Source organism: Drosophila navojoa, chromosome 2, assembly GCF_054131105.1.
Source record: "Drosophila navojoa isolate 15081-1374.11 chromosome 2, UAZ_NAV_1.0, whole genome shotgun sequence".
NCBI lineage: Eukaryota > Metazoa > Arthropoda > Insecta > Diptera > Drosophilidae > Drosophila > Drosophila navojoa.
This window is the reverse complement of record NC_142890.1, coordinates 5,653,010-5,680,636: the sequence shown is the minus strand read 5'-3', so window position 1 is coordinate 5,680,636 and position 27,627 is coordinate 5,653,010. Positions and strand designations below refer to the sequence as shown.

The 27,627-nt window shown below is 40.0% G+C and overlaps 1 protein-coding gene across 5 annotated transcripts; it reads right to left on the bottom strand.

Annotated features, from left to right (window-relative positions):
- Positions 1–264: 264 nt before the first annotated feature.
- ttk (zinc finger and BTB domain-containing protein ttk) lies at positions 265–24,989 on the bottom strand. Of its 5 annotated transcripts, none has more exons than XM_030383463.2 (6): positions 23,972–24,989; positions 9,739–10,067; positions 9,097–9,633; positions 8,860–8,964; positions 8,682–8,766; positions 265–3,671 (listed from the first exon to the last, which is right to left on the bottom strand). In XM_030383463.2, exons 2-6 carry the CDS (start codon positions 9,880–9,882, stop codon positions 2,053–2,055), a joined length of 2,490 nt encoding a protein of 829 aa, XP_030239323.1. In that variant the 5' UTR covers positions 9,883–10,067; positions 23,972–24,989; the 3' UTR covers positions 265–2,052. The 5 variants fall into 5 exon arrangements, with proteins under 5 accessions (XP_030239323.1, XP_089112667.1, XP_089112668.1 ...); XM_089256541.1 differs by lacking the exon at positions 23,972–24,989 and adding an exon at positions 12,662–13,477; XM_089256542.1 differs by lacking the exon at positions 23,972–24,989 and adding an exon at positions 12,113–12,638.
- Between the last annotated feature and the right edge of the window lie 2,638 nt (positions 24,990–27,627).

Below are 27,627 nucleotides of genomic sequence, written 5' to 3'. Positions count from 1 at the left end.
CTACAGTACTTACGTAGCATATGTGTCCCACATAAGTATGCTACGCATTTCTACATTTGTTCCTACCTTGCAATAGGTGGCGCCATCAAGGAACTGGTTCATTTTCTTCCTTTATCCTTTAGTCCTAGGTGTCTGTTAAAATAAATGCCAGCATTTCCTTGATATTTGCTATTTATATTTGTTTTTGTAGTAAAGGAATATTATAAATTAAGAGAATGTGGGAATATGCAAAAATATTAATAATTTAAATAAAACAAATTGTAATTTATAAATTGTATAAAATCTATTTATTGAGCGCATTGACAGTTTAAGTCGTAATGATTGCTTTAAGTAAATGTATATTTATATATGTATATGTATATATATCGAAAGAAATACATAATATGAAATGCTGAGTACTTTGTTTTTCTGTTTTGTGCGTACAATTTGTGTGAAGTGTAAGACACTAAAGCAATCAACTGAGTAACAGCGTGTTGGTGATTTAGTATCCATTGTTGAGCTTAAGTAAGAATATCAGTTATTTTTCACTGGAAGTCCGTTGCGCATTTCGACAATGCCTTAGAAACGAGTTATACATACATACACTATATAGCAACTAGAAAAAAACATTATACATACTACATACTACACTTAGGAGCTAAGAAGTCTGCTAGAGCATAATTAAGTAGTCGTTAATTAAGTTTACAACATTTACATGGGTCGGCCGGACAGGCCAGGCGCCACATAGTTATAATTTTCATTATGATCTCTTTTTTGTTGCATTTTTTTTTTCTTTTGATAATTGCACAATTAGCCAATTCAGTGGGGTTTTCGGTTTCTTGTATTACCAATAGACCACACACACCCATTATTCTAAGGTCTTTGAGTATTTGAACGTAATACTATATACAACAATATAAAATTAAAAGACTAAACAAAATACAGTTCAACAAAATCACACAAGAAATAAACAAAAATGAGAAAACAAAAAAAAAAATAACGTAACGAGTAGAAAGAAGCGAGTAAATTTAGTTGGACGGTGCCCACCCGTACACTCCTTAAGCACACTCAGCTGCCTGCTTTAGGCGTGGTAAGTTCACTGGAATGAATTCACGCGTTGATCTTATATAGTGAGTATATTTACGATTGCTTCACTATAACAACTAAATTCACTCGTTCATCTTAAGGCAATCAACTCGTAGCTCCTTCACAATGAATAAGTTTAAACAGAGTTCGAAGTAAATTCAGTCGATCCTTGCCACTTGCCTTAAGACACAGAAATGCCGATTGTAATAATTTAAATCAGAGCTAAATCAAAGTTAAAATTGTTTAGTGGGCAGTGGATAATAAGAAATTTTCTACTAATTAATCAGTTGCATTTGAACTTAAGACTAAATAATTATTAAGTACAAAATATCTTTAATATCTAAAACGTAAGGCCTTTTTATGGACGGAACCTTGTTGAGCTTATTGCTATTTTTGTAAATATGTATTGCTTAACTAAAGAAAATTTAGCTATCTGGTGTGCACTAAAGGTCCTTAAGGATTGGTATTAACTATATCTATATTTATAAATATATATATTTAATAATAAATTTTATGCGTTTGAGTTCGTTTTGAGTTCTGACCAGGGGCGTATGCTGAATATTGCTCTAGGAAAGCTCGCCTAGGTAAATGCATAAATAGCATATTGCATATCGTATTTGAAATTGTTAAATTAATTGAGTTTTAAGTATTCATTTGATTCCCCTTTCAGTCTACGCCCCTGCTTCCGACAATTGCTTAGCTTTAAGTATTTTAGTATTTTACAGTTGTGTGTTTTGTTTAAGGCACGCTCTATTTTCTCTAATTCTCACTTTATCTCATCTCGTTTACTCTCTTACTTCTGTCTCTTTATCTGCTACTCTCTCTTCTATATCTGTATCTCCTTGATCTTCCCTTTCTGTTACTCTCACGTCTGTCCTCTTTCTCATACTCTGTCTATCACTCTTCCTCTCTACTGGCTCGTCGCCTTTCTCTCTCTCGCTCTCTCACTGGCACTCTCCCGCTCTCTCTCTCTCCCTTTCTACCCCCTCAGTTGACACCTGTGGGCACTGGCGTCAGGCTTTTGCCCTCGCCCCCCACTCCGTACATGGCTGGCGGTGGGGGCGATGGCGATGGCGAGATTTGTATTTCGTTTTTGATGATGACGTCATGCTGCAAACTAAGCATTGCGGCCGCTGCTGTTGTGGGCGTGGCAGGTGCTGAATAGGCGGTTAGCTGTTGATCCGTTTCCAGCTGCTCCTGCTTGACATCAGGCAGCAACAGCAGTTGCTCCTGCTCCAATTGTTGTTGTTGCTGATGCTCCAACTGTTGCTGCTGCTGCTCGAGCTGTTGCTGCTGCTCGAGTTGTTGCTGTTCGAGTTGTTGCTGCTGCTCCAGCTGTTGCTGCTGCTGTTGCTGGTAGATTGTGGAGTGCATGTCGCCCGCTGCTGCCGCAGAGATCAGATACTTGAGCGGACTGAAGCCGCTGATGTCCTTGGGCGGCGTGAAATTCTCGTGCGTCATCTTGAGATGATTCTTCATTTTGTCCGGCCGGGAGAACTCCTTGCAGCACACCGGGCAGGGGAACACCTTGCGGTGCTTGCCTTCGTGATAGAGAAACGCGTGACGCTGAAAACTGTATTTGTTCTTGAAGGTCTTCTGCATGTTCTCCTTGGCGCACTCGGTGCACCGATAGACGCCCTCGACCACGCTCGCATACCGAAACAGATCCAAGCCCCGCACCGACATTTCCGTCAGATGCTCGGCCTGATCGTCGATGGTCGATTGCGCCTTGCGTCGCACACGTCGTCGCTGGATGGGCCGCTTGGCCGTGCCGGATGCGCGCGAACGAGGCGGACTGCGCTCAATGGTGGGCAGCGGCTCCTCAAAGGATTCATGTCCGGGCGTATAGCCGGGCAGGCCTGCATTCTCGTCGGCTAGCGTCAACAGCTCATGATCCGTTTCGTCGCTCTTATCCGCCACACAAAGCAATTCGAGGTCTTCATCCGCATAACTGGACTCGGCCGGAGGTGGCGTTGCGGGCGGTTGTGGAGGCTGTTGTTGCGCCTGTGATTGCTGCGCCTGATAAAAGTCCGACTTGAGCAGCGGATTGCCCGTGGCAGCCATGTGCAGCAGCAGCTGCTGATGCAGACTGGAATTGTTATTGTTGTTGCTGCTGTTGCTGTTGTTGTTGTTGTTGTTGTTGCCGCTGCTGCTGGACGCCTGCTGCGCTTGCCGCTCTGCAGCATTGGCCAGCGACTGCAACGCGCTGCAGCTGTTCTCCTGCTCGTTGGGCTCCTCGATGGACGTTGCTGGCAGCGCCAGCGACACTAACGTATCCGGATCCTTGGGGCCACCACGCAGCTGCTGCTTGAGCAGTGAATTGCTATTGATATTGCTATTATTGTTGTTGCTGTTGTTGTGCAGAGCTTTTGACTGTAACTGTGACTGTGACTGGGATTGTGACTGAGACTGTGACTGCGACTGCGACTGCGACTGATTGCTGGTATTAATCGGACGTATCTTCAAGCCCAAGATGGTAGGCAGGTGCAAGGGTGCCGAGGCGCCCATGTCGCAGGAGTCCCGTGCAGATGATGGCGACGTCTCTGTCGTCGTGGAGATTTGCGTGGATGCCAAACCAAACAAACGCTGCGAGAGCTCGGGCGTGGCTATAAATTCAAATGAGAGATGAAATTTATATAAATTATATATTTACTAATATGTGATGGAAATCATTTTAGGTTAGGGTATTCCAAAATATCTATAACTATGCTATAACTATGTTTTTATCATGACTATTGATACTGATCAGATTTATCAAAATTCTCTTATTACAACCCTTGTTACATACTTTTATTTTCTACATTTAAAAAAAAATAAAAAAGTAAAGTAAAAAAATATAAAAAGTTAATTAATTAATTTCAATTCATACATTCTTATACATTCATTTTTTTATCAAAATAAAAATCATCGTTTTGAATCTGAAGTTTAATCAGTTGCTATATAAAGAACAACCTCATAAAAATAAAATAAAATATGAATTTTAAAAACTAAAAATAAAACGCAAACAATTTGTTTCCTTTACAGAACTGTTTAGTTGTTGTTGTTGTGTGTGTATTTTATTTCTCTTCACATTTGTCAATTAATCGATATATAATAATAATAATCATTTATCGTAATAAAATATAACAAAATGTATTTTTTTTTTAAATGTTTTTTGTTTGTTTTTATGAATAATATTGCGTGATTTACTAATATTGATTAATTTTACAAACTTAATTGTTGTTCAATTAATTGATTTATTTATGCATTTTTAGCACTATATATATACATATATAGTTCAGATATTCTTTAGCCGTTAAACAAATTGTGTTTAATTTAATTATTTATGTATATTTTTTATTTTTCTTTTGTTTTCTTTGGGCATCAAAAGCATGACTGTTTAATTATAATATATAATAATAATATTATGGAAGGTCTGATAATAATTATTTATAGTAATGATAGTAAAAAATAAGAGTGTTTCGAGTTGGAAATTGATTTGTTTAGATTTGTTGGGGAAAGTCCCTCATTATTTTCTTTTGATGTGGGCCAAAAAAACAAACACATATATTTGCATACAAAACGTTAACTAAAATTAAAAGTTAAAATATAAATACATACAATATATATATGTGAATATATATAACTGTTATAATGCCAAAAAGATATATATATATATATATATAGATATATATGTATGTGTGTATTGTTGGGTTAGCCATAGTTATTGAATTGGTGGAAAGAGGTTTACGTTAACTTAACTAAATTGCACTAGCTAACACTAAATAAAGAATTAAAAACAAATTATTATTTAATAAATTATAATGCTTTTCTTTTAAATTATTAACTAATTACATTTTTATTGATTTTTTTATTTTTGATGCTAACAAAAATTGGAGCTGTTTTTCATTTAATTTTTATTAATATTTTGCAATGCAACAAATTCAAATCAAATTCAATTTTCTTTGCTTTTTCAACTTTTTCAAGTTTTATGTATTTTTTGTTTTGTTTTGTTTTTTTTTTTTATGGAGATCGTGTTCATATTTTGCTGCTATTTTGTTGAATTAACTTGATTATGTATTTGTTTTTGCATTCAATTTGTATTTATTTTTTATTTTTATTTTCTGCATTTGCTTCATTTCTTTGGCGATAATTTAAGCCTCCGAGATATACAACATAAATTTTAATTGTTTTTTTTTTTTAAGTAATAATAGATAGATAAATTATTTGCATAGTTGGTCTTTAGACTACGTTAGTTAGATATTGTTTTTGTTTGTTTGTTTTTTTTTTCTTTTGTTTTTTTGTTATAAACATAAACATAAACATAATCATATTTAATCAATAATTATTATGTTATATAAAATATATATATTTTTTGTTTCTGTTTATAAACATTTAATGCAGCTCACAACAAACCCAAGCGAAACATTTGCAATCTTTCGCCTCGAGTCTGTGCGGCTGACTCTTACAGATTTCTTTCCGATTTGGATTGGGCTGCTATATAGCGTTACCAATCTATATAGTTTTCTTTTTTCTTTCAACTAGCTTCATTTGAAGGCAACAAGGTAGATCTGTGCAGAGCCTCGCAGCTCGCACGATTCACACATATTTATATAAACATTTAAACGTAGAACATTATGTTTAGTATATAGATATATATATATATATATATGCATATTGTATATATAAATTAATTAATAGAGCTATAGCTACGCATACCAAAGTTATATATAATTAAATATGTTTACATATATATACATACATACATGTATATATATACATATATTTAGTTTAGCTTTTGTCATTAACTAAAATTTAGTTAAATATTATATATATATTTTTTTTAGTTTTTATATGCTTGATAAGGCCGCTGCGGTGCTGCATTCATTAAAAAATAATATATATTTTTTTGCTGTTTACATTAGTTTAATTAAAAATATTACAAATAAAATATATATTTATACTTTTTTTTTTTGATTAAGTGCTATTTTTTTAGATAATGTTTAAACTAATTTGAAAATAATTGCACAACAAAAGATCGTATAAAAAAATTATAAAAGAAAAGTTTATATGTATATAGATATATACATATATATTTTTATACATACATATATATCTTATATATAGAGAGAGTAAAAAAAAAAAAAAAAAACATTTCAACAGAGAAAACTTCATGCTGTCAAGTTTAAATAACTAAAAAACAAAAATTAACAAATCTGCAATGTTGAAAGGCCTCTCTGTCTATACACATTTATATATATATATATAAATACCATTTATATAGTATATACGATATTTTCCTTCTCTGATTCCGCTATGATAAAGCACATAAGGCACATTTAGCGCCTGGCGCTTGCCCTCGACTTTTATATATTTTTCACGTTTTTTTTTTCTTTTTGTTTGTTTTGATTTTGGAATTTGCGGCTGTCTCTATATATATATTTGTTATGTGTGGGAGATTACTGCGCCGCTGCAGCAGCCGCTGCCGCTGCTGCGGTTGCCAGCGGCCCCAATGAGCCGCTCGACGACGACGTCGATGACGATGATGAGGTGGATAACGCATTATTAGTCGCTGTCAGCGATTGATTCGAATTCTGTGCACTCAAATCGGGCGGCGCGGCCGTATTGCCAGCTGCCACGCCCAGCGATTGATTGGCCAAACTGGCCGCCGCCACATTGGCCAGCGCCGTTGACGGATTCTCAATCTTGTGTATGATCTTCACATGCGCCGTCATATTGTCCTTGCGCGTGAACTCCTTGAAACAGAACGGACACGGATAGACCTTGACGTTGCGCTTGTGCGATGTCACGTAATGCCGGCAAAAGTTGCTAATGTGCGTATATACCCGAGAGCAGACTTTACAGCGATACGTATGCTCGCCCTCTTTGGTACAGTAATCGCGCACCGAACCCTCCGCCTCGCCCTCGCCCACATTACTGCTGAGATTGAGTTTGGTTTTCACGGCGGGCGTAACGCCCACACCGCCGCCGCCGCTGCTCAGATTCGGCGTACTGCCACCGAGTAGCTCCGATTTGGGCTTAAAGCCATCGTTGCTATTGTACAGATCCAGATATTCCTGTCCGGCTGCATAGGCTGTCTTAACGACATCGCCATTCTGTTGCTGCTTGAGCTTGGGTCGCTTCTGCGCACGCGGCTTGGACGAGGACGACGAGGCGGGCGATACCAGCGGCGTAGATGCAGCATTCACCTTGCCAATGGGCGTCAGCTTCGGAATGCTAACCATGGACTTGCCACCGCTGGCAATGCCCACAATGTTCAGCTTCAGTCCGCCGCCACCGACAGCCGCTGCTGTGGCCGCCAATGCCGATTCCGCCTGATGTTTGCGCTGTGCTGCAATGAGGAATGCCTGCTGTCTTGCCTGCTCATTGAGATGCTGATTGTCCGTGGAGCTGTTCTGATCCTGCGTTGGCGAGCTGTCCGTCAAAGGATTGTATTTGAATTCCACGGGCTCATCGTATTCATCCAGCATCAGTTGTGGCTCCATATAGGAGGTATCCATGCCATCGCCATCGCTATCGTTTCCATCTAAAAGTCAATTAGAAATGTGTTTTAGTTATTAAATGCTATAAGGCGTGCATGTGTGTGTGTGTGTTTGTTTGTGTAAAGTATGCAAAAGAAAGGCAAAAACACAAATGGAACAAGTTTCAAATCGGTTCGGAAAAGCTATAGGGATTTTCAAGCCATATTTCAAAGCACTAGCAACGCGTTACGCTCGACGAGAAAAAAACGAAAAAGATTTTTCATCAAATTTTTTCCATTTTCCATAAAATTTTGCAGCATTTTGCGTTCTTCTTTCTTCTTTAGTTTTGGATGTAAAAAAAAAACGTTTTTCTTTTCTTTTTGTGATATTTCGCTTTTGGTTTTAACGCGGATTTTCATGAGTTTTTCAATTCGTAAATTTTTTTCTGATTTTCTTTTTTTTTTAATATTTATTTCAAGCGTCGGCCTTAAATCCCTGTGAGCTTCAACCCGATTTTTCAACTTGACTAAATCTTTTCTTCTTCTTCATCTTTTTGTTTTCAGCATTTGTGCATTTGCATTTCTTTGGCATCGTTGTTGTTGTTGTTGCATTGAATACACTCACCTGGCGAAATGCGAAACTCAGCAAATGCGCGTCAAAACGAATGCGTAAACACACTACAGTTAAATATTTTCAATTTTTTTTTTATGTTAAAAACAATTTTCTCACTTTTTTTGGTACACAAAAGTAAAACCGACGCGAATTTCTTTTCTTCGTTTTTCGTTTTTGTTGTTTATCCTTTTCTATTTGAAATGCGTAAATCCCTTTTAGCTTTTCCGATAACACAATTCGAAATTTATGCAAATGAGTTTTTCGAAAACGAATAACGTTCATTTTATATTAAATTTTTGTGCTGTTTTTTTCTGTTGTGATTATTATTAACTCTGTTCAAACTTGATAAACTTTGCTTAAAGACTACAATTTTTTTTTTTTTTTTTTTTTTCAATTTTTGTTTGATTGACTGATTGATGGTGTAGTTGTTTCTTAGTGCTAGCTAGCAAAGTAAATGTTTAGCTTAGACTAATTTGAAATGAATTGTTGTTCGTTTCACAAAAATGAAATGCAAATGATGAATTGAAAATATTCTCCACTCACCGGAAGTGCTGTTGTCATCTTGCTGTGCCATGCGCTGATCTTTCCCGCTCTTTGATCTCTTTGTGGGCAACGAGTCGCGGCTTTCCTGCAAATTGTTTCAAGTCGCGAAATTAAAAACAAAATCTTCAACGCGACCAAGGAGAAGAGAACGAGAGCGAGAGAGAAAGGTAAAACTTACATTCAGTTCATCGTGGTGGGCAGATTCTTGTTGGTTGTCATCGGAGCCATCATCGTTGCCGGAGTAGGAGTCATTACACAATTTGCCATTGCCCATATCGGAGTCCTATGAATAGAATTTACAAAGATTAAACAAATGTTAATTATATCTGCCCAATCTAATTTTACAAACTAGGAGTCTAAAATTATAGTTGTTACAGAATATTTAGGCTTCAATATCTCCTCTTTGTCCACTTACATTCATAACGCCCTCGCGCTCGTATTCGTCGTAGTCGTTGCCCGTGCCATTCGAGCTGCCCGAGAGTTTGCGAGGTCTGCCCCGTTTGCGTTTGGGCATCAGCGCTGTGCTCAGCAGCGATGTTTGCTGTAGCTGCTGTTGTTGTTGTTGCTGCTGTTGCTGTTGCTGCTGCTGTTGCGTGGCTGCCTGCAGGGCGGCCGCTGCAGCATTGGCGGCCAAGACATTGGACTGTTGCTTGCGCTGCTGCGGCACCACGTACGGCTGTATGCGCTGCAATTGAGGCGGCGCCGGGGCGGTTTCCGCTGAGGTGGGCTTGTCATCGTTGACCTCAGTGAGGCCCTTGATGCGCAGACTTTCGGCAACGCGCAAAAAGGCGGTTAGGCGTTCCTGATCGACAGACACCTCGCCTCGATACATAAAGTCCAGCAGGGATTTCATATCCGAATAGGGCACATCTTTCAATATGACAATCGGATGCTTTTCCGGATGATTCACAAACAGTGCATTGAAATATGGACTGCAGGCGGATAGCACCATCTGTCCAATTAGATAAACGAGACAGAGAAAGAGGGAAAGAGAACAAAGCATATTAAGTTTTAGTATCGATTTAAGTATATTTATTTATCGCATTTGTACACTTACCTTGTGTGCCTTCAGGTACTGACCCTCGACGGCCAGCGTCACATCTGTGAAGGTCTCAGCGTGCAGCAGCTGATCGAAGACGGATAACAGATTGCTCTGATGATTATTCCAGCGCAAACAAAATCGTTGAGATGCCATCTTCATTTGGAAGCCGTTTTGTGTGGATTTTAATTTTACAGTTACGTCAATTGGGCGTTGGAAATGTGCTCGTGGTTCGGCCAATGCCGTACGCTTATGTGTTGCATGCAATGTTTATATTAACAAATATCCTTGACGTCCTTTTTAGTTTAAATAGTTCCTTAACATTTTGACGTGGTTATCAAAGAAAGCTGTAAAGGAAATAAAATTAGAGAAACAAGTTATTAGCATTGTTGCTTCACTAAATAAGCAGCACAATGAACATGTGGAGTAATTAATTATTTATCAGTCGAATTATTAGCATTCCCACAAATTTGTTCCATCAAGCCAGCTTTCACTTTACTTCCCAAGTCTCCAAGTCTGAATATTACATGACAAAAGGATTGGAAAATGGAAATTCGAGTTTGAGTGAGTGGGGAAGGGCAGCATTTGGGCAGGGGTTGAGCCACAATGAGCTATAGCTCGGAGCTCGACGCTTCGTCACTCGTCGCTCATAAATTAAATGCAAACCAAATTTAATTTAACAGACGACCCGCCAGGTCAAATAGACGGCAAAGGTCCGAATATTATGCAGGCAGTGCGTCTGTAAGGCAGGCAAGCAAGCAGGCCGGCAGGCAGGAAAAAAAAAACTAAATGAGGAAATCTAAATGGAAATTTCAAATGTTTCAAATGGGCAAATTACAACAATAACAATAAGAACAAGAGCGACGACAACAGCAACAATAACACACCCACACAGTTGTACACATACACACTCACGCACCGACCACATCGCGGAGCGAGAACCTCTCTGTGTATGTGTGCGTGTGTGTGTTTTATGTCTGCGACTCGCTTTGCCTGTCAACTCATCCCAGTAGAACAGACGTGCATGCAAAAGGCACAGGGAAACTCACATGCATAAACAGGGGAAATATTATATAGCAGAATCACATTCCCCACAATTCAAATTCTACTATAACATACTGTTGCGCATTTTCATCCTGTAAAAAAACATTTGCTTAAAATTACATTTACATGCCGTTTTTCATTTACATTCAGCCAAAAAAATATACTTTCTTTAAGGATATTTGCATGAAAATTCCCCTAGATTTCCCTTTATAAATGGTCAGTAAGTGACTTTTGGTATTTATTTTTATTTAGGCTATTTTGCTCGTTTGGGACAGCAACTGTATAGACGGCGCATGCATGTACATATTTGTGTGTTTGTGTGTCAGTGTGATTGTGTGTAGACTTGAAAACTTGCCAAAGGGTGTGGAGGCTTAGAGAAGCAAATTAAAACGAACACAGCAGAGAAACACACACACAAGCACAGTCAAATAAACACACGTACACGTACACAGCTTTAGCAACAGGCACGTAAATTGTGTAAAGGAGAATGAGCAAAAGTTTACACAGCAGCAAAAGTCATTAAATTTTCGAGTAGCTCGAAACGGGCATAAGAAAATCTTGGTAGAACGCTCCAGATCCAGCATATCCAAGTATATATGGAGACACACGCACACACACTCACACATTGACAAATATTGTTCATAGCACTTATCACTTGATTCACTTTGCCTTTTTTTTCTTCATTTTTTTCTGTGCTATCGTTGAAACTCCTTAGCATGCTCACACACACATACATCGTCTAGCTGCCTTCCTTCCCTCTTGCACTTGTTGCTTATGTTTGCCAACGCTCGCTCTTATCTTATCGCACGACTCTGCTTTGTACACTTAATTTGAAATCATTAATTTTACAATTTCACTTGCTGTCTAATTATTACACACATGCCTTTCGTTTTTCGATTTTGTTTATGCTTTTGCTCTTACTCTTTTACTTTTTTATTTCGTTTTTTTGTTAGTGCAATTTTTGTAGTAATTGTTATTGTTTCGTAGTGCACTTGTCGAAATTAATTGAATGAGCCGTACGTCACTCAAACGAAATCTACTCTCAGAGAGCGCGAGAGCAAGCATTAGACACTTGCCGCATATTTCTACATAAGTATATTGCCGCTCTCTTTTACACACATTAACACTCAAGCGAACGTCGGCAGAGAGCTTTTAAAGTTCCAATGGCAGCTTTTGCAGCAGTAAAAAATTTTTGCTTTGCTGATCTAGCGCAGCGGCATTAATAAATAGTTTTTGTTTGTGCGCTCACCACGTACTTGCATAGTTATTTTTTTTTTTTTTTTAATTTATAAATTGTGTTGATTTTGTTGTAATATTTATAAAGAACCAAAACAATCGATCTGCTTACTGTATGCACAATGGTATTTATTTAGTTGCTTTAACCGAGATAGATTTTAAGTTATGTTTGCCGCTGACACGTCCTCACTTGAGCAGGCCTCACGAGCGAATGAGCAAAGTCAAAACGAATAAAGTGAACAAGTCAAAGTCCTCGCGCAGGAAGCCGACTGCGCAGCCCCGACACGCACGCACGCACACACAGTCACACTCACACTCGCATACAATCAGGCACACAAAAACACACGCATACACACACACACGCAGGCGCTCACGGATAGGGACCATGATAAGCGTTCGTTTGCTAAGGGGTGGGAGGCGGGCCTGCGGAGATCACTTTACATGCGCTTATTTTTACACCCCCTTGCGATGGCAGCAGCAACAGACACATGCACAAACATGACAACATTTATGTACACATACATACACACATGCATATGCATGCATGAGTATTTTCAGGCATTTTTGGGACATGCGCGACTTTTTAAACAATTTCAATGGGGGCGGTTGGCAAAATCATTTTCACATGTTTCACAATTATTTCTCTTTTACTTATATGCACCTTTCTTTGCTGTTTCCCGTTAACTGCTGGCGCCTGCTGTTTTCCTGTTGCTTAACTTTTACTTTCTGTTTTTGTTTTTGCACGATTTTTGATTAATTTTAACTTTGCAACAATTGCTTGTTTTTCTTGTCGTTGCCCGAATTTTTCAAATGGAAATTTTCACAATTCAGTGCGAGTGAGATAGATAGAGTGGGAGAGGGGGCGCGTCGACCGAACGAACGAACGAACGAAACGCAGTGAAATATCTCTTTGCCGCCAAATTCGTCCGTCTCGTTTGACACCAATACACTGACTGAACGATCCTCGGCTCCTAAACGACGAACCAAGCGACGGCCGAGGCCTCTGCTGCTGTCGCCGTCGTTGCTGTTGCTTCTTCTTCTTCTTCGTCTACTTGCCCGCTTATTAGCTTCTTGCTACACACATGCACGCACACAGAGATACACGCACACACACATGGACAGCAATCCTACATCCGTCGGTCGCAGTCGTCGATGAGCGCTAGCTGCGCAGCTAGCGGCGCAGTCAACGTTACGCTCTCACAAAAGGAACGAACAGTTGATGGCCGAATCCCCAAGTCTCCAAAACGACACGCTCTTGTGCTCTTTCTGTCTATAACTCTACACTCGTGTTGTTTTCGCTGCGTTCGCTCGCTCGCTCGGCCGCTCGCGCAGTCGGACGTCGATTCGCTGCTTGCGCCTTTGACTTTTGAATTTTTAATTTCCCTTGCACGCGATGGGGCCTGCGAGAGGGAGGAAGACGGGAAGGAGGAAGAGGAGGTGGGGACGGACGAACGGACGTGCCAACAACGTTGACGAAACGGGGTTATAACGAAAAACATGATGGAAAAAGAAAAAGCTAGAAACAACATTGGGTGCCGCACCGCAGCAGCCGCTTATGTCGCTCTACCTCTCTCGCTTTCGTTCTCTCTCTCTCTCTTTCTCGCTCACTCTGTGTGGTTGTAATTGTAAGGGCAATAGGCGGCTTTTGGGTTGGGCGGCTGTCGGGCTGCTCTGGGGTTGGGCTGCAGTCGCTGCCATTGCCTTTGGTTTTTCCAACAGTGTGTGAGTGTGTATGTGTGTGGTTGGCTTGGCTTGGCTTTTGCGGCAATTGGAAAAACATGTGGAAACTTGAGCCAGCGACGCAGGCCTCATGCAACAACAAATTAAATTGCCTCTGTGTTTGTGTGCATGTGTGTCTGCATTTGAAGGAGCGTTTGTGTGTAGGCGCTTGTGTTGGTGCGGCATTACGTAAGCAACTGTAAATTCTACAAGTGAAGCGTACAGGCGAATGACGAATTTTCAAATTGGAATCCTATAAGCGCTGCGCAATTGGATTGTTTTTTGTTCTATTTTATTTGTACTTTTATATGAATTTATATTTATGTATATTTTTGTTATTTTCGGCTAGCAACTTTAAAGCTGCCAAATATTTTACCTCTCTCTTTCTCTAAGCTTATCCTACACACCTACATATGTATGTACATATGTACATACGTGTTGCGGCTGCTGCTGGGTGTTGTTATTATTTTTGTCGATTCTACACTCTTTAGGCGTAACGGAACCCGCCGCTGCCCTTGCCTAATGCTCTTACAACGGAAGCGAGTGCTTTGCCTAATAGGCTCTCTCTCCCATACAGGCACACCTAGGCGAAGATCCATGCACACAAACACGCAGCGCCCCAACCCAGGTGAAACAGCAACAAATACAGCGAAATGCATGTTCAAGTGTGTGAGTGTGTATATTCAGACATACAACAACAACAAGGTAGCCACTGAATCGTAAATTCCTGTTGCTGGCTCAGCTCAGCTCTCTGCCGACGTCGCTGCCGCTCTGTCGCTAGTGCTGTTGTTGTTTGCCTTGCCCTATTGCGTGTTGTCGGTTGGTTTTGTTGTTGTTGCTGTTGATTTTTTTTTGCAGTCTGTTTAATTTTTTTTCTACTTTTGAGTTGTTGTTTTTATGGTGGAGCTCTACCACGAACGATCGCAACCCATTGTTACTATATTTTTTTTTATCGTTGTTCTACTTAGTCGCTGATCTAATGTCTGTTTGAGAGCTGTGTGTGTATGTAAATGTAAGCGCTGTAACTTCCCCATAAAATGTTTTTGTTTCACATACTAAATAAAGCCTTTCTTTGTGTGTAGAGTTTGTAAGAGCTGGGCTAGGCCTTTAAGAGCGAAATTCCCATAAATGACTTTAATTAATTTCCCTTCAATATAGATATTTCCCCGCGGCCAACAACAGTTGGTTCTATGTGGTTAGGCTTCGCAACGTGTTACTCAATATCTTAAGCCAAAAACTAGGTTGATGCTCTAGCTGCTGTTACTGTTGTTGTTGCTCTATTGCTCTTTTTACTGTGGGGGCTGCTGCTGCCGCTGCGTGACACTTGGGACACACATGGCCCACACAGCCTCGCATCGCCCCCACAATCAAAAGCCGATCAGTGTTGTTGTGCGGCAGCCCAGCCTGCGATTGTGACCGCACCGTCATGGAGCTTGCGCTGCTCTCTAACGTGCCTGGGTGCATGTGTGCGTGTGTACGAGAGAGAGAGAGAGAGAAAGAGAGCACGCTGCGTTGGAAGCTCTCAGGGTCTGTTTGATTTCCTACAGTGCTGTTGGCTGTGTAAACAAAAAAAAACAGGAATGGGCTAAGCGCGACTGTGAGTTACTGTGTATTAAAAGTTATTCAAATTTTAATATATCTATATTATATCTTTAGATATATATATTCGTTATAATAATTATAATAATAACATTAATATTTATTTATCAGCTCTAAGAACAATTAAAATTTTAACTTAAGAAATTTTTTATTTCAAGAACTTAACATTTAAATTAATTTGTGTGTTTAAACGATTGCACTTTGATAAAACAAGATACCCGTTTGTTTAAAGTTTTCTTTGTGCACAGGGTATACAAAAAACGAGTGAATGAGTTGGCTGCGCGCGACAAAAGCGTTAGACGAACATGTCCATATCCATATACATACATATATGTATTTCTATGTATGTGGCAGCCAACTGTTGATGACTGCGGCAACTGACTAACTGGCAGGGTTCTGCTGTCGCTGCCGCTGCCGTTGGCGCTGCTGCCGTCACGCGGAACAGGTATCGCAGGTTGGCACCAAACACATGTACCGCCAGCCAGCCAGCCAGCCCGCCTTCCAGCAGCGCCCTCTCCTCCCCCTTCTGTTGGGCCCAACGAACAACTGCTTCAAGCTACGACGATCGTTTCGTCTCGTCTCGACGTCGACGTCGACGTCGCTGTCGTTGTGGCCCGCTAACCGCCAACTGTTTCTGGCTCTGGTTCCTCTGTTGCTCTATGATTTTCTAATGCTTCCTCCACCCAGCGCTCCTCCAGCGACAATTTGTTGACTGATTGTGTGAGCCGTTTGGCTCTTAAGCGCACACTCACACACACACACGCGCGCGCACAGACGTTAATTTATTTCTTCTCGTCTTCGTTTCGTTTTCTAACGTCGACGTTCGTCATAAAGTCCCGTTGTTGTTGTTGGTGTCGTCGGTTTTTAGCTCATTCGCGTTGGCTTTGGTGCGCAAGTGTAGAAATTCCTTTGCACGTAGGCAAAGTGGAAACAACAACAACAATTCCAAAACACAAAAAAGCTTGGCTCAAAACAACAATAACAAAAAAAGGTCGCCACGTAAGCAGCAGCAACAGCAGCCCCCATTTACATACACATTCTCATATGCGCCTGTGTGCGCGTGTGTGTGTGGACATGTGGGCTGTCCAATGCCATAGCCACATAAGAAACGCATGTATGTAGACATACAAACATACATACATACATATTTAGTGTAGACTTACATACATTCAACAAAAGTCCTAAGCTCCGCACTGTAATAAAGCTCTAAGCGCTGTCCAATGGGCCGCAACTGTCATTGAAATGTAACTGAGCCTCCGTATGCGTGGGCACACACAAGCACGAACACACGTACACATGCTTGTATATGAATTGGAGAAATTTAATAATAGACACCAAAAACATTGCAGAGATCAGCGCAACGCTGTCGCACAGTGGACACTGTCCCAATAAAGGGAACAACGAAAAGGTGGGCACAATTGACAATTCCTTGGAGGGAAATTTTCGTGAATGCAGAGCGCAGAGGAAAGTGTGCAAGTGAATGACTAGAAAATACCCTGCCCACAGATACTCACTTGTTCATGTATATGAATGAATATCAGATAAGATTTGATAAAAAAAAAATACTTTGCTTTCTTTTATGTTGTTTGTATATATATTTCGGCACATTCCTATTCTTTCTAAGAGTTCTTCTATTATCTATGTTTATATCAAAGCTAATTGCAGTTAGCTTTATCTTTACACTGAGCGTTATCTTTGCTAATTCAATTTTTGTATATGCATTGTAAATTTTCTTGTCATATATTTTACGTTTCGGTCCCATTGTCTGTCCCTTAGAAGGTGTTTTCATGTGAAGGTGTTTTTATGTCGGTGCCATTTGTGGAGGAGTTGAACAGACAACAAACACTGACCCCCCTAGGGCCCCTCAAACTGGTGCTCGTCTAGGTCTGAACCCATAACAAGGGGGCGTGGCGTATGGGGTGAATCGTCTCAAGTGTTGTAAACAACAAAAGCAAAAACAGAAACAGAAACTCGTTACACTAGAGGAGAGGCTGCTGTCGCTTGAGTGGGTCGCCACACGACGATCGGCAACTGGATCGTTGACTGAAGCTGTTGACTGATTTGTTAGCCGTCGTTGGCCAACTATCGATGGCTGGTGGCCAACTATGCACGAGGTATGCCAATAGCGAGGCTCGATTACAAAATGCATGATCTATGCACATGGATGCACTGTAAACAAATTTTTGCTTAAATATTTATGATCTTTTTAGATATAAAAAAAGGAAAATTCAAACTTGACCAAATTACAAATATTATACACAAATTATTTTAATTTAAGTAATTATAAAAAAAAAAAACTTTAAATGAATTTAAAGTTAGATATCAACTAATTTAATTAAATGTTCAATTATAATTGATTCAAATTTTTAGGTTTTGATATCAAAATAATAAATATTGAATAATAGCCACAAATTTTGTACAGTGCATGCTTTTTATGGCTGTAGTTTCGCTGACATTTTGTCAACCATAAAATGTAGACATATTCACACACACACATACAGTTAAGAGAAGGGCACTTCTTGCAGGCAGTTGCCTCAACAGCTCTTCTTCTTTTAACTCCATGTGGCCTGTCAGGTTTATTGATCTATGAGTTGTTTTTGTGGCAGCTTCACGCCTCGGCCCACACAGCTGCAGTCAGCTACCCTTCCCCCTCCCTCTGCCCAGTTGCCTAGATAGCTTTTCTTTTCTTTTTCTATCTTTTTTTATGGTGTTGTCCTTAATTTAGACATGGAAATGCGGGTCAACCATTCGATATGCGTTCATCACACAGAATGGCAGAATGGAAAGAAAGAGAGAGAAGAGACGGCAGAAGTAGCAGGCTACAAAATTTTTGGCATAGTTCCACAAACACAACACAGTAAACAAGCGTTAGATATTTGAAAAAGATCGTGGCTGATTAATGTTATCATTAATATAATTATTATGGTAACAGTGCATGAAATGTTAAATTTATTCAGGCTGTTATGCTTTGCGTTAAATAACATTCGCTGTTAAATATCATTTCCTCTGCTTACGCATTCCAATGTAGGAGAGAGGGACATGTGTGTGTATATATATATATATGTGTGTATGCATGTGTGTGTATATATATATGTGTGTATGCATGTGTGTGTGTATATATATATATGTGTGTATATATGTGTGTGTGTATTTAAGTGAAATCACATTTTTGTGGTTTTCTTAACCCAAAGTGCTGCTGATAACGCGCGCTTCAAGGAATCACTCATAAATACACGCACAAGTACACATAGAGAGAGGCAGAGAGCAAGAGAGAGGCGTGCACATGTATTGCTTACATTCATGCACGATTGATATGGACATGCCAGATAAAAGCGCTGTTCGCCGAATGCAGCTCAATTGAATTGAGCAAGAAAAGGCTTTTTTGCTAGGAGCCGAAGAGCGTGTGATCTGCCGAAGCTTCATACACTGCGATTAGCTTGATAGCAACTGGTCAGAGGGAAAGTGAACTAAGTTTTTTTGGAGAGCGTGAGAGAGTACACCAGAAAGCGACATATTTAATTACATACATACATACATAAATGCCTTGTACATGTATATATGTATGTATGTATATTTTTTGGGATTGCCAATGACGCAAAGCTGCCCACACACAATATTTAACGACTGTGACTGTGTGCGTGTTGCTTCCTTGCGTTGTGCATGGCAATTAGAAATGTATATTTATAAAAAATCTGACCCAAATAATGCGTCCAGCAAGAAATCCTCAGGAAAGCAAACAGATGTGTAACTGCAAGCACACCCACACACAGCAGCGCAAACATTTCAGCATTGGTATGTAGAATTTCAATATATCCACCCGCACCGCCCATCTGTGAACGAAGCGAATGCGGCGAACATGAGGATCGTACGGCACGGTAAAAACAACAACAACAGCAAACAAAAGAAACGGCAGAGACGGACTATTGAAATAAAAGCACACAGCAGCAACGTTCGCTGCTTTCTCTTCGTGCGCTGGGGTTGGCGCTGGGGGCGAATTGACGACTCGTCGTCGCGTCGCTTCGTTCTCGCTGCCTGCGTGCATATTTTTTGTGTTCTCCTTATTGCTCTCCTGGCGCGTTTGCGTAAGTGAGCGTGTATGTGTGTGCTTGTATGTTTGCGTGCTGTCGACGTTTGGCCCCTTGATAAAATTGTGTATGCCTGCCATTCGCTGCTCTGCTCCACCTTAGCTGCAGCCATAGTCGCAGCAACAGTTGCGCACTCAATTAAGCTTATCGCGCACTGTGCGTGTATGTGGGTATGTATTTATGCATGTGTAGTGCTGTCTGTGCCTGTGTGCTGGGATATTTGCGCTGAGTGCTTTTTAGAGGTACTTTCCTCTTGTGCGCGCTCCTTGACGACCGAGGAAAAATATATTTGCTTGCTATTCAGTTTGTCTGCCTGCCAGTCTCTGCATATGAGTGTGTATACATATACACATGTGTTGGTGTCGTGTGCAAAAGGCAGCGACGCAGAGTTAAAAATCCTCTTTGAGAGGATTAAATATACAACAAACAGCTTTTGCTTATTGTCATGTGCTCTTTGCTTTGTGCGTGTCGCACAGTGTCACACAAATGCTTTGCTTGGCATGAATACCGAAATAGTCAAGCATCCTAATTGACATTACGCTCGTCAACCACTGTGAATGGCTAGTTCCCTTTCTTCCTCCACCTCCGCCTACTCAGCTGACAGTGTTCCATAAACGGACAATGTCCCCTGGCCAGAGCTTAAGGGTAGCAGCAGCAGAGGCAGCGACGCTTTCAATTACATTTCATTTGCATTTCGTAGCTGCTTATTTTTATACGTATATACATACATATGTATGTATGTGTGTGTGTGCACGTTTATTTTTGCTGATGTTGCCTTTTTTCTGCACACTCACACATATACATGCATACATGCATAAGTCCTCAGTGTTTTCGCCGTTGCTTTAACCAATCGCATGCAAAATAGGAAACGATTTTTCGCCTGGCCACAACTGGGCGAATACTTGACGCGGACATTGGACATTGAGTTGCGCTGACGACGCTGGCAGCGACGTCGGCGGCGTTAATTGAATTAAAGCGCTTACAAAATAAATAGGCTGCAGACGGATGTGCGGAACTCATGCACTTTCTCGCTTGCACTCCCGCACACATTTTCTCTCTCTTTTTCTGTCTTTGTGAGCTTAAGCTTTGGTTATTCGCATGTTGAAATCCTTTCGGCAGACGTTGCATATTTTTCTTCTTATAACTTTTGGCCCACTTCCTTTGCCCAAAAAGAGAAAAAAACCGAAGAGGCAGCAGAAAAATTTGTAGAAATTCGAAAATGTTGTTGCTATCACTTCGCTTGCTTTTTGCTACATTCTTTTCAGCTCGAAGCTTTACTTTTGTTGTTTCTGTTGTTGTTTTTGCTCAATTGCAAAACATATTTTGGTCACTGACCTTTTCTTTTATTTTGCCTGCTTTTGGACAGTATTTTGTTGTTGTTGTGTTCCACTTTTTAAATTCCGCTGCTGCTGCTTCTGTTGCTGCTGGATTTGTTGTTGCAGCTTTTCCTTGTGGCGAGCTGCTGTCGAGCAACTGTTAACTTGAGGGCTAATGACGCGCTCAAACAATTGCATAAAACCTTTAAAAAATGCATGTAGGTTTGTGCTTGTATGTATGATGCACTGCTTGAGATAAAAGCGCAGCACGTCAAGTGATAAAAATCAGTAGCGCATTCAGCAACAACAATGCAAAAGTAACTAAAGAATTCAGCCGAAAGGCAAAAGAAGAAAGAAGCAGAATAAGAAAAGCAATAAGCAGCAACGAATGGCAAAGCGCATTGTCAATAATTTGTTGTTTTTTATTTTTGGGAATTTTTTGCGCTCTTTTGAGTGCATTTCTTTAGGAAGGAGCTTTACAGCTGTTGGCTGTTGGCTTAAATAACCAGAAGAGAGAGAGAGAGAGAGACAGAGAGAAAAAACAATAACTAAAGGAAGAACAGAAAATATGTACCGGATTGTGCGGTTCATGAATAATGTATAAATTGATTGTTATTTATAAATAAATTCAGGAAATTGTAGTCAAAAAATCGCTGCGTAACTATATAAAAATCGCTACGTAACTAGATAAAAATTTCTCAAAGCGCAAGAGAAGGATGTGACAGGAGAGAAGAGCAAATCAGTTTGTGTGGGTGTGTGCAGGAAATGGTTCTCAATAAAAAGTCCCTGTCGTCAGAAAAAGCCCAAGAGCAGAGTGTGTTTGGCCATTGTTTCAGCTTACAGTTGTTGTGCATGTGGTTTGTTTTTATTTATATTTTCGTCTTTGTTTTTATATTTTTTGTGCTACTGCAATAGGCAGTAGCAAGCGTTCAAAAGCGTTAGTCATGTTGGCGCGTCTGTGCTCAGCGCTCTCTTTTTAATTGCTCCGCGATCGCCGGCTGAACAACAGTTATAATTTGAGAACAATTTTGTTGCTGCGCGTGTGCTGAGCGCAAAGTGTGTGCTGCTAAAAAGCTTTGCAAGAGACACAGATTGTGTGAGAGAGTAAAGAAGAGATAGAGACGAAAAGAGCGAACACGACGCTATTATTGTTTTTACTGCTGCCGCTGCTGCTGCTGCTCTGTTTCATTAACAAAACAACAGCAATATTTATGTGTGATTAGTTGTGCGCCTATTGTTGTTGCTGTTGTTTGAGTTGGTTTCCTTAGCGCACACTGCATGCACACATACAAATATGAAATAAGTGTGTGTGTGTGCTTGTTGGTGTGAAGTGGGTTAAGCTGACAAAAAGCAACTGGAGATTGGAGATTGGGATTTGAGTTTTTTTCTACAACTTTAATGTGATTTGCATAATTTGTATTTGCTGACTCTGTGTCTGTGTGTGTGTGGCCCGCACAGGTGTTGTAGCTAGTGCGCCAGGGTTGCCATAAAGCCGCAGCGGAAGTGACGACGACGTTGACGCTGCGCTGCAACTACGACTGTGGCTGCTGGGAACTGCACTGGGAGCTTTCATTGCATAGAGTGAGAGAGCTGTAGATCTATGCATATACGCATGTATTTATGCTGCGACACTCATAGTTCGCCTGCTCTCTCTCACTCACACACATTCGTTTGCTGAGTTCATTCAGAAATTACGCATTGCTGTTGTTAATATACCCTGTATGCATGTACAAAGAGTTGGTATAACAAATTGTTAAGATCAAATCAAATTTAGTAAATTTTTCTAGGTCTGTAAGTAGAAGGTTATAGATTTTTAATATCTGAATAATTTGAAATAAATACAATAATACAATAAATAATAGATTGTATAGGGAATCGTATAGTCAGTCACATAGCTAGAATAATTGCCTCAACTATTGTCTATACACACATGGACTCACAGGCCCAGGCAATGGAATGTGTCAGCCCAGCCAGCTACTGCACGCGAATCGGGGATCTGCTATTAGAGGCCCACACTCCCCTCTGTCAAGCCCCGTGCCTCTACTGCCCTACTTCTCTCTTTTCATTTTGTAGCGCAAAAGGGGTGCGGCCTAGCTGACTGTTTGACGATTGACGAATGGGGCTGGGATTGTGATCCGATGCGATCCGATTCGGATCCGATTTGGATCGTCGTTTGGGTTTGTTGTGCAGCGGCGAATTGGAAAATAAAAAGGAAATGGGAGACGGAAAATGACAAAGATCACTGAAGCAAAACCGAATAGCAACAACAACAAACCAATTTGTATCTATGTATCTCTCTATCTACATAGCTATAAAATATGTACAGCTACTTGTTTTGCAGTACGAGATACAATATGCCCGACTGCCTTCACTATGCATTCACAATGGATGCATGAAACGAGGCTTGGATTATTATCCAAGCCAAGCAATATTATTATATTTTTATGAGCTTGCTGGGAGACTATGCTAAGAATATTTTTCCTTTGAATAACTTGAAAAACGATAGGAAAATTATTAAAAAATTAAAAATAAAATTTAAGGGGAACTATGAGTTTCCTTATTGTACCAAAATATGTATATCTAATACATTCATGAATATATAATATAATTTATTTTAAAAAAGCATATTTATAAAGCTATACACGATAAACTGGTATTCAAAAAGTTCCCTCGAGGTCGGATATCCCATAGAGAAGTTAGATAATATAAATAATCAATTGTCATTCACATAACGTTAAACTATTTATTATTTGTTTTCTAATTTTTGTAATTTTTGAGATTTTGTTGTTCTTATCTTAGCCGTTGATTCTATAATTGTTCATATTTTTTCTGCTAATAGATAATTTTAGATAACCATGATTATTTAAATATTATAAATATACATATAATGTAATTTATCATATATCATAAATCATCTATCAGATATCAAATATCCACAATTTCACACACAGATTTTTCATTTTAATGAGTATAATTCGACATACATACAAGCAAATGAGTGTTTATAGAAATTCTAGGAAATACAAAATAAGTCAGCGATCCACAAGTTGGAGACCTGTTGGAAAGGAAAAAAAATGTGGAGAGCAATCGGCGAGAGGGTTAGAAGTTTTGTTGGTCGAGACTTGTTGCTGACGTTTTTACTGTTTCATATTCATTCACTTTACAAATGCAAATACAAACAAATACACATATGTACATATATACATATATTTGCATGTAAAGTTTGTTTGTTGCATCTTCTTCAGCACTTACCGTTTTTGACAGCTTTAGTAATCCGCTCCTAGTTGTCTTTAACTTGTTGTTGCGTTGGAAAGTTTATTTTGTATTGGATTTCACGTTTTTTTTTTTTCGTTCTTTTTGTTTTGCTAAATAACTGTTAGCACACACACTTGAGGCACTGTTTCAGATTTCGGATTTCTTCTATTCGCCGTTATTCTTGATCGTATAATTCGTCGATATTCTTTTGTTATTGCAAAAAGGCAAAGTCAGGCGAGAGTTGCAACAGTTGTGAATAGGTTGAAAACGGAATTGAAAATAACTCAATACACAATTCACAGCTGAGCTGAGCAATTGCCGCGTGCAAGCAACGGCGGCGCACGAATCTCCAATCAGAACTGAAACGTAGGGATGTCGACGCAGACGCCGTCGCCGTGTTGTCGTTGTCCCTGAATGTTAATGTTTGTTGCTTTTGCTGTCGCTGCCGCAGCCAGCGTCGCGACGTCGGGCACGAACGAGAGCACGATCACGAAAACCGAACTGTGAGCGGACAGGGGCAGAATTGGGTTGTCGGTTAGGAGAGGAGCGGCGGCTGGGCGGAAGAGTTGGTTGGAGCCGATGTGGCTGCGCCTTAGTATGCGTGTGTGTAGAGTAGAAATGAGCGTGTTTGTATATGTGTGTGTGTGTTGTCTGTTTGTGGGTTTCGAGGGGCTGCCACGACGACGAACACGCGCGCCTGTTTTACGACGTTTGCTGGTGTTGGTATCGATGTCGTCGCCGCTGGGTGGATAATAATATCGTCGTCTACGCTCTGCTCCCGTTTCGTGTTTTGTAATGGCGGCTTTCAAATGTGATAAATGGCCGTGTATGTGTGTTTGTTTGTTTGTGTGTGAAGCCGAGTCGCAGCCTTCGTGTGCGCTAGAAACCGAAATGGAAAAAAAAAAACGTTAAGTGGGATGTTGACGGACGCGGACGAGCGGATGAAATGGAATGAGCGTTTGAATTGGCTTGGCGGCCAGCAAAACCAGCCAAAGTGCTAAAACGCCGCAGTCGGCCCAGAGCAGATAAAGACTGAAACTGAGAGAGAGAGAGGTAGAGAGCGCAAGCGAACAGCCAGCAACTTGACATTTTGACTTGGCGCTCACTAATACGAAGACAGTGTGTGGCGAGCAGAAGCAGCAGCAGCAGTTGCCGCTGCGTTGGCGCTCTTCTTGAGCGTTCGCCCTTTACGCTCTTGACTCACACGCTCTCTGGTCTCTTTTGTGCTCTCTCTCTCTCTCTCTCTCTCTTTTGCTGCCTGATAAGCGCATGTCGAAATCAAATGAGCGCTGGTCTGCAGCAGCGCATGCTCTCCACTTTGGCTTCCTTTTGCTCGTTCGTCGCTGTGACCTGCCACTACTGCTCTGCGCACTCCTCCTACCCAGGCCCGCACCGCCCCTCTTACAGAGCCCCTAGTACTTTCGTGATGTCGTTGCTTCAGCGTATTACGAAATATGACAACAATGCAGTTTTCGTGGCAGCGCGTCTGCTCGTCCTCGTTTCGCTCTGCCGCCGTCGACGCGACGCTGCTTCTGCAACTTGGGCTAGCTGTTATTGCATGCTCAGCATAAAGCTGCGCTCTCAGCACTGCGCTCTCACGCCGCTCTCCTACTTACTTACTTACTCACGCTCTCCGCAAGTGGGTGGCTCTAAGCTTACGCTGCTCTGTTTGTTTATTTCTCCCCGCATCACTTGCAAATCGATTGCATCTTGATGAAGTCTCTTGTTGTTGTTGTTTTATCATTTCATTTCATTTTTTTTTTGCTCGGCAATCTGCGCTATAAATAGTAACAGGGAAATTTTCTAACGCGGCGCATTCCGCTACATCTATTTTATAAATGCCATCCCAAAGAAAACGGGTTTTCGATCAGAACGCGTGCCCCGCTCGCTGGCGCGCGTCTCACTGAAACCGAAATCAAAATGACTTTTCCCCGCTTCACACTTGAGCTTAATATTATGTGCATACCAATTTTACAAACGGGGGAACCCTACGCCCCATTTCAGTCGCGGCCCGCAATTAATGGTATTTATTATAATGGTATTTCAATATTTAAATACTGGGGCGTTACCCAGCCTCAGAGAGAGCTCACAGCCTTAGATAACGCAAGGATCATTAACGTATCGTTAATCAAAATGCCCAGCAAATTCCTTTGGGCATTCTCGTTCGATACCCTGTGTGCATTACGAATTGTGTGAAGAAGGGTATGAGGGTCTTTATGTCTAGGGGGAGGGGGAGTCATATCTATGAAGAAAACTTGAAGCGTTGTTATGTATAAGTTAAATTATCAATAAAGATTGAGAACTTTAGGGTTATATATAAGGTTATATATAAGCTATGAATTCCAGTATATATTAAAATTATCTATCAAAAGAATGTTTTAATATAAAAAGGGTATCTTCAAATTCTATAGATTTGCTATAGTAAAACTTATTACAATTTACCCTTTGTATAAATGATATAATATCGAGAAATATTTTTGACGTAACTCTTATTGAAGTGATTGACTGTAAAATCTAATTCCGGTTCTAGACGTAATTCGAAGAACTTTAATGTTAAAGTTGTATAATATACATATTAAATCTATTGCATATACTTTTAGAATGGCTTTACTTCAGGGAATTAAACTTCTAGCTAACAGACTTAAACAATTGCAATATCAATTAAAATTAATTGCTTTATAGCGTATTTCGTCAGAGGCTGATTGTCATATTGAAAACTAAACTATGAATCATTCGGACCGTCTACAAAGGGTGTGTGTAGTACACTATGGGCTATACTATAGACCAAAGACACGCTGAAATTAGATATGTAAATATAAAAAGAGTTTTGTATATAAAATGATTTACTAACATTTTTATAACAATAAACAAAAATGTTAAAAAATATAAAATTATTTATTTTCAATGCTTTTCATATATGTATGTAAATCAAGCCTGGGAAATTTGAAGAAATTTGTGTATAAAATGTAGACGACCGAATCCCAATTGGATTTTAGAACCAATGAAAATGGAGATTAGATAGAGAGAGAAATAGAGTTCTCAAAGTATTTTTCTTTTGTTCAAATTTTGATTATAAGGTAAAATAGGTGAATTTTACATTTGGATTTAAGGTTATCAATATTCTGTAATTTATAATGAAATTACCATCTGTAATAGTATGCTGTATTACAATGTCCTTGAAATAATATTTCCTTGTAAGTATTGGATAATTCGATAGATTGCATAACTCTTATACGTTTGGGCATTGCCCAGTATTATAATTATCTATCTTATAGGTTATAGGGGCGATAAAGTCCCTGGGTACTGCCCATTCAAATAATGGGTTCTATAACTGGGCTAACGTTGATCAACAGGTTTGTGGGCTGCGCGAGCTGTTTTTTCCCCAACAATCGATATAAATTAATTGCTTAATTATTGTTGCTGTGTTTGTTGGTGTTTTTTTTGTTGCTTAGCGGCATCCAAATTTGCTTTTAATTAAAAAAAAGTCTACAAAGTGTTTCATACAAAGGCGTCTTTCTCTCTCTTTGTCTCTCATTCTCTTTTAGCCTCCCTCCCTCCTTCTCGATCGTTTCGTGTGTAGATTAACCTTCGCCGCCTGTGCGTAGGGGTTTTTGCTTATGTCTCTCAATTATTTACCCAATCGCCCCTACCGC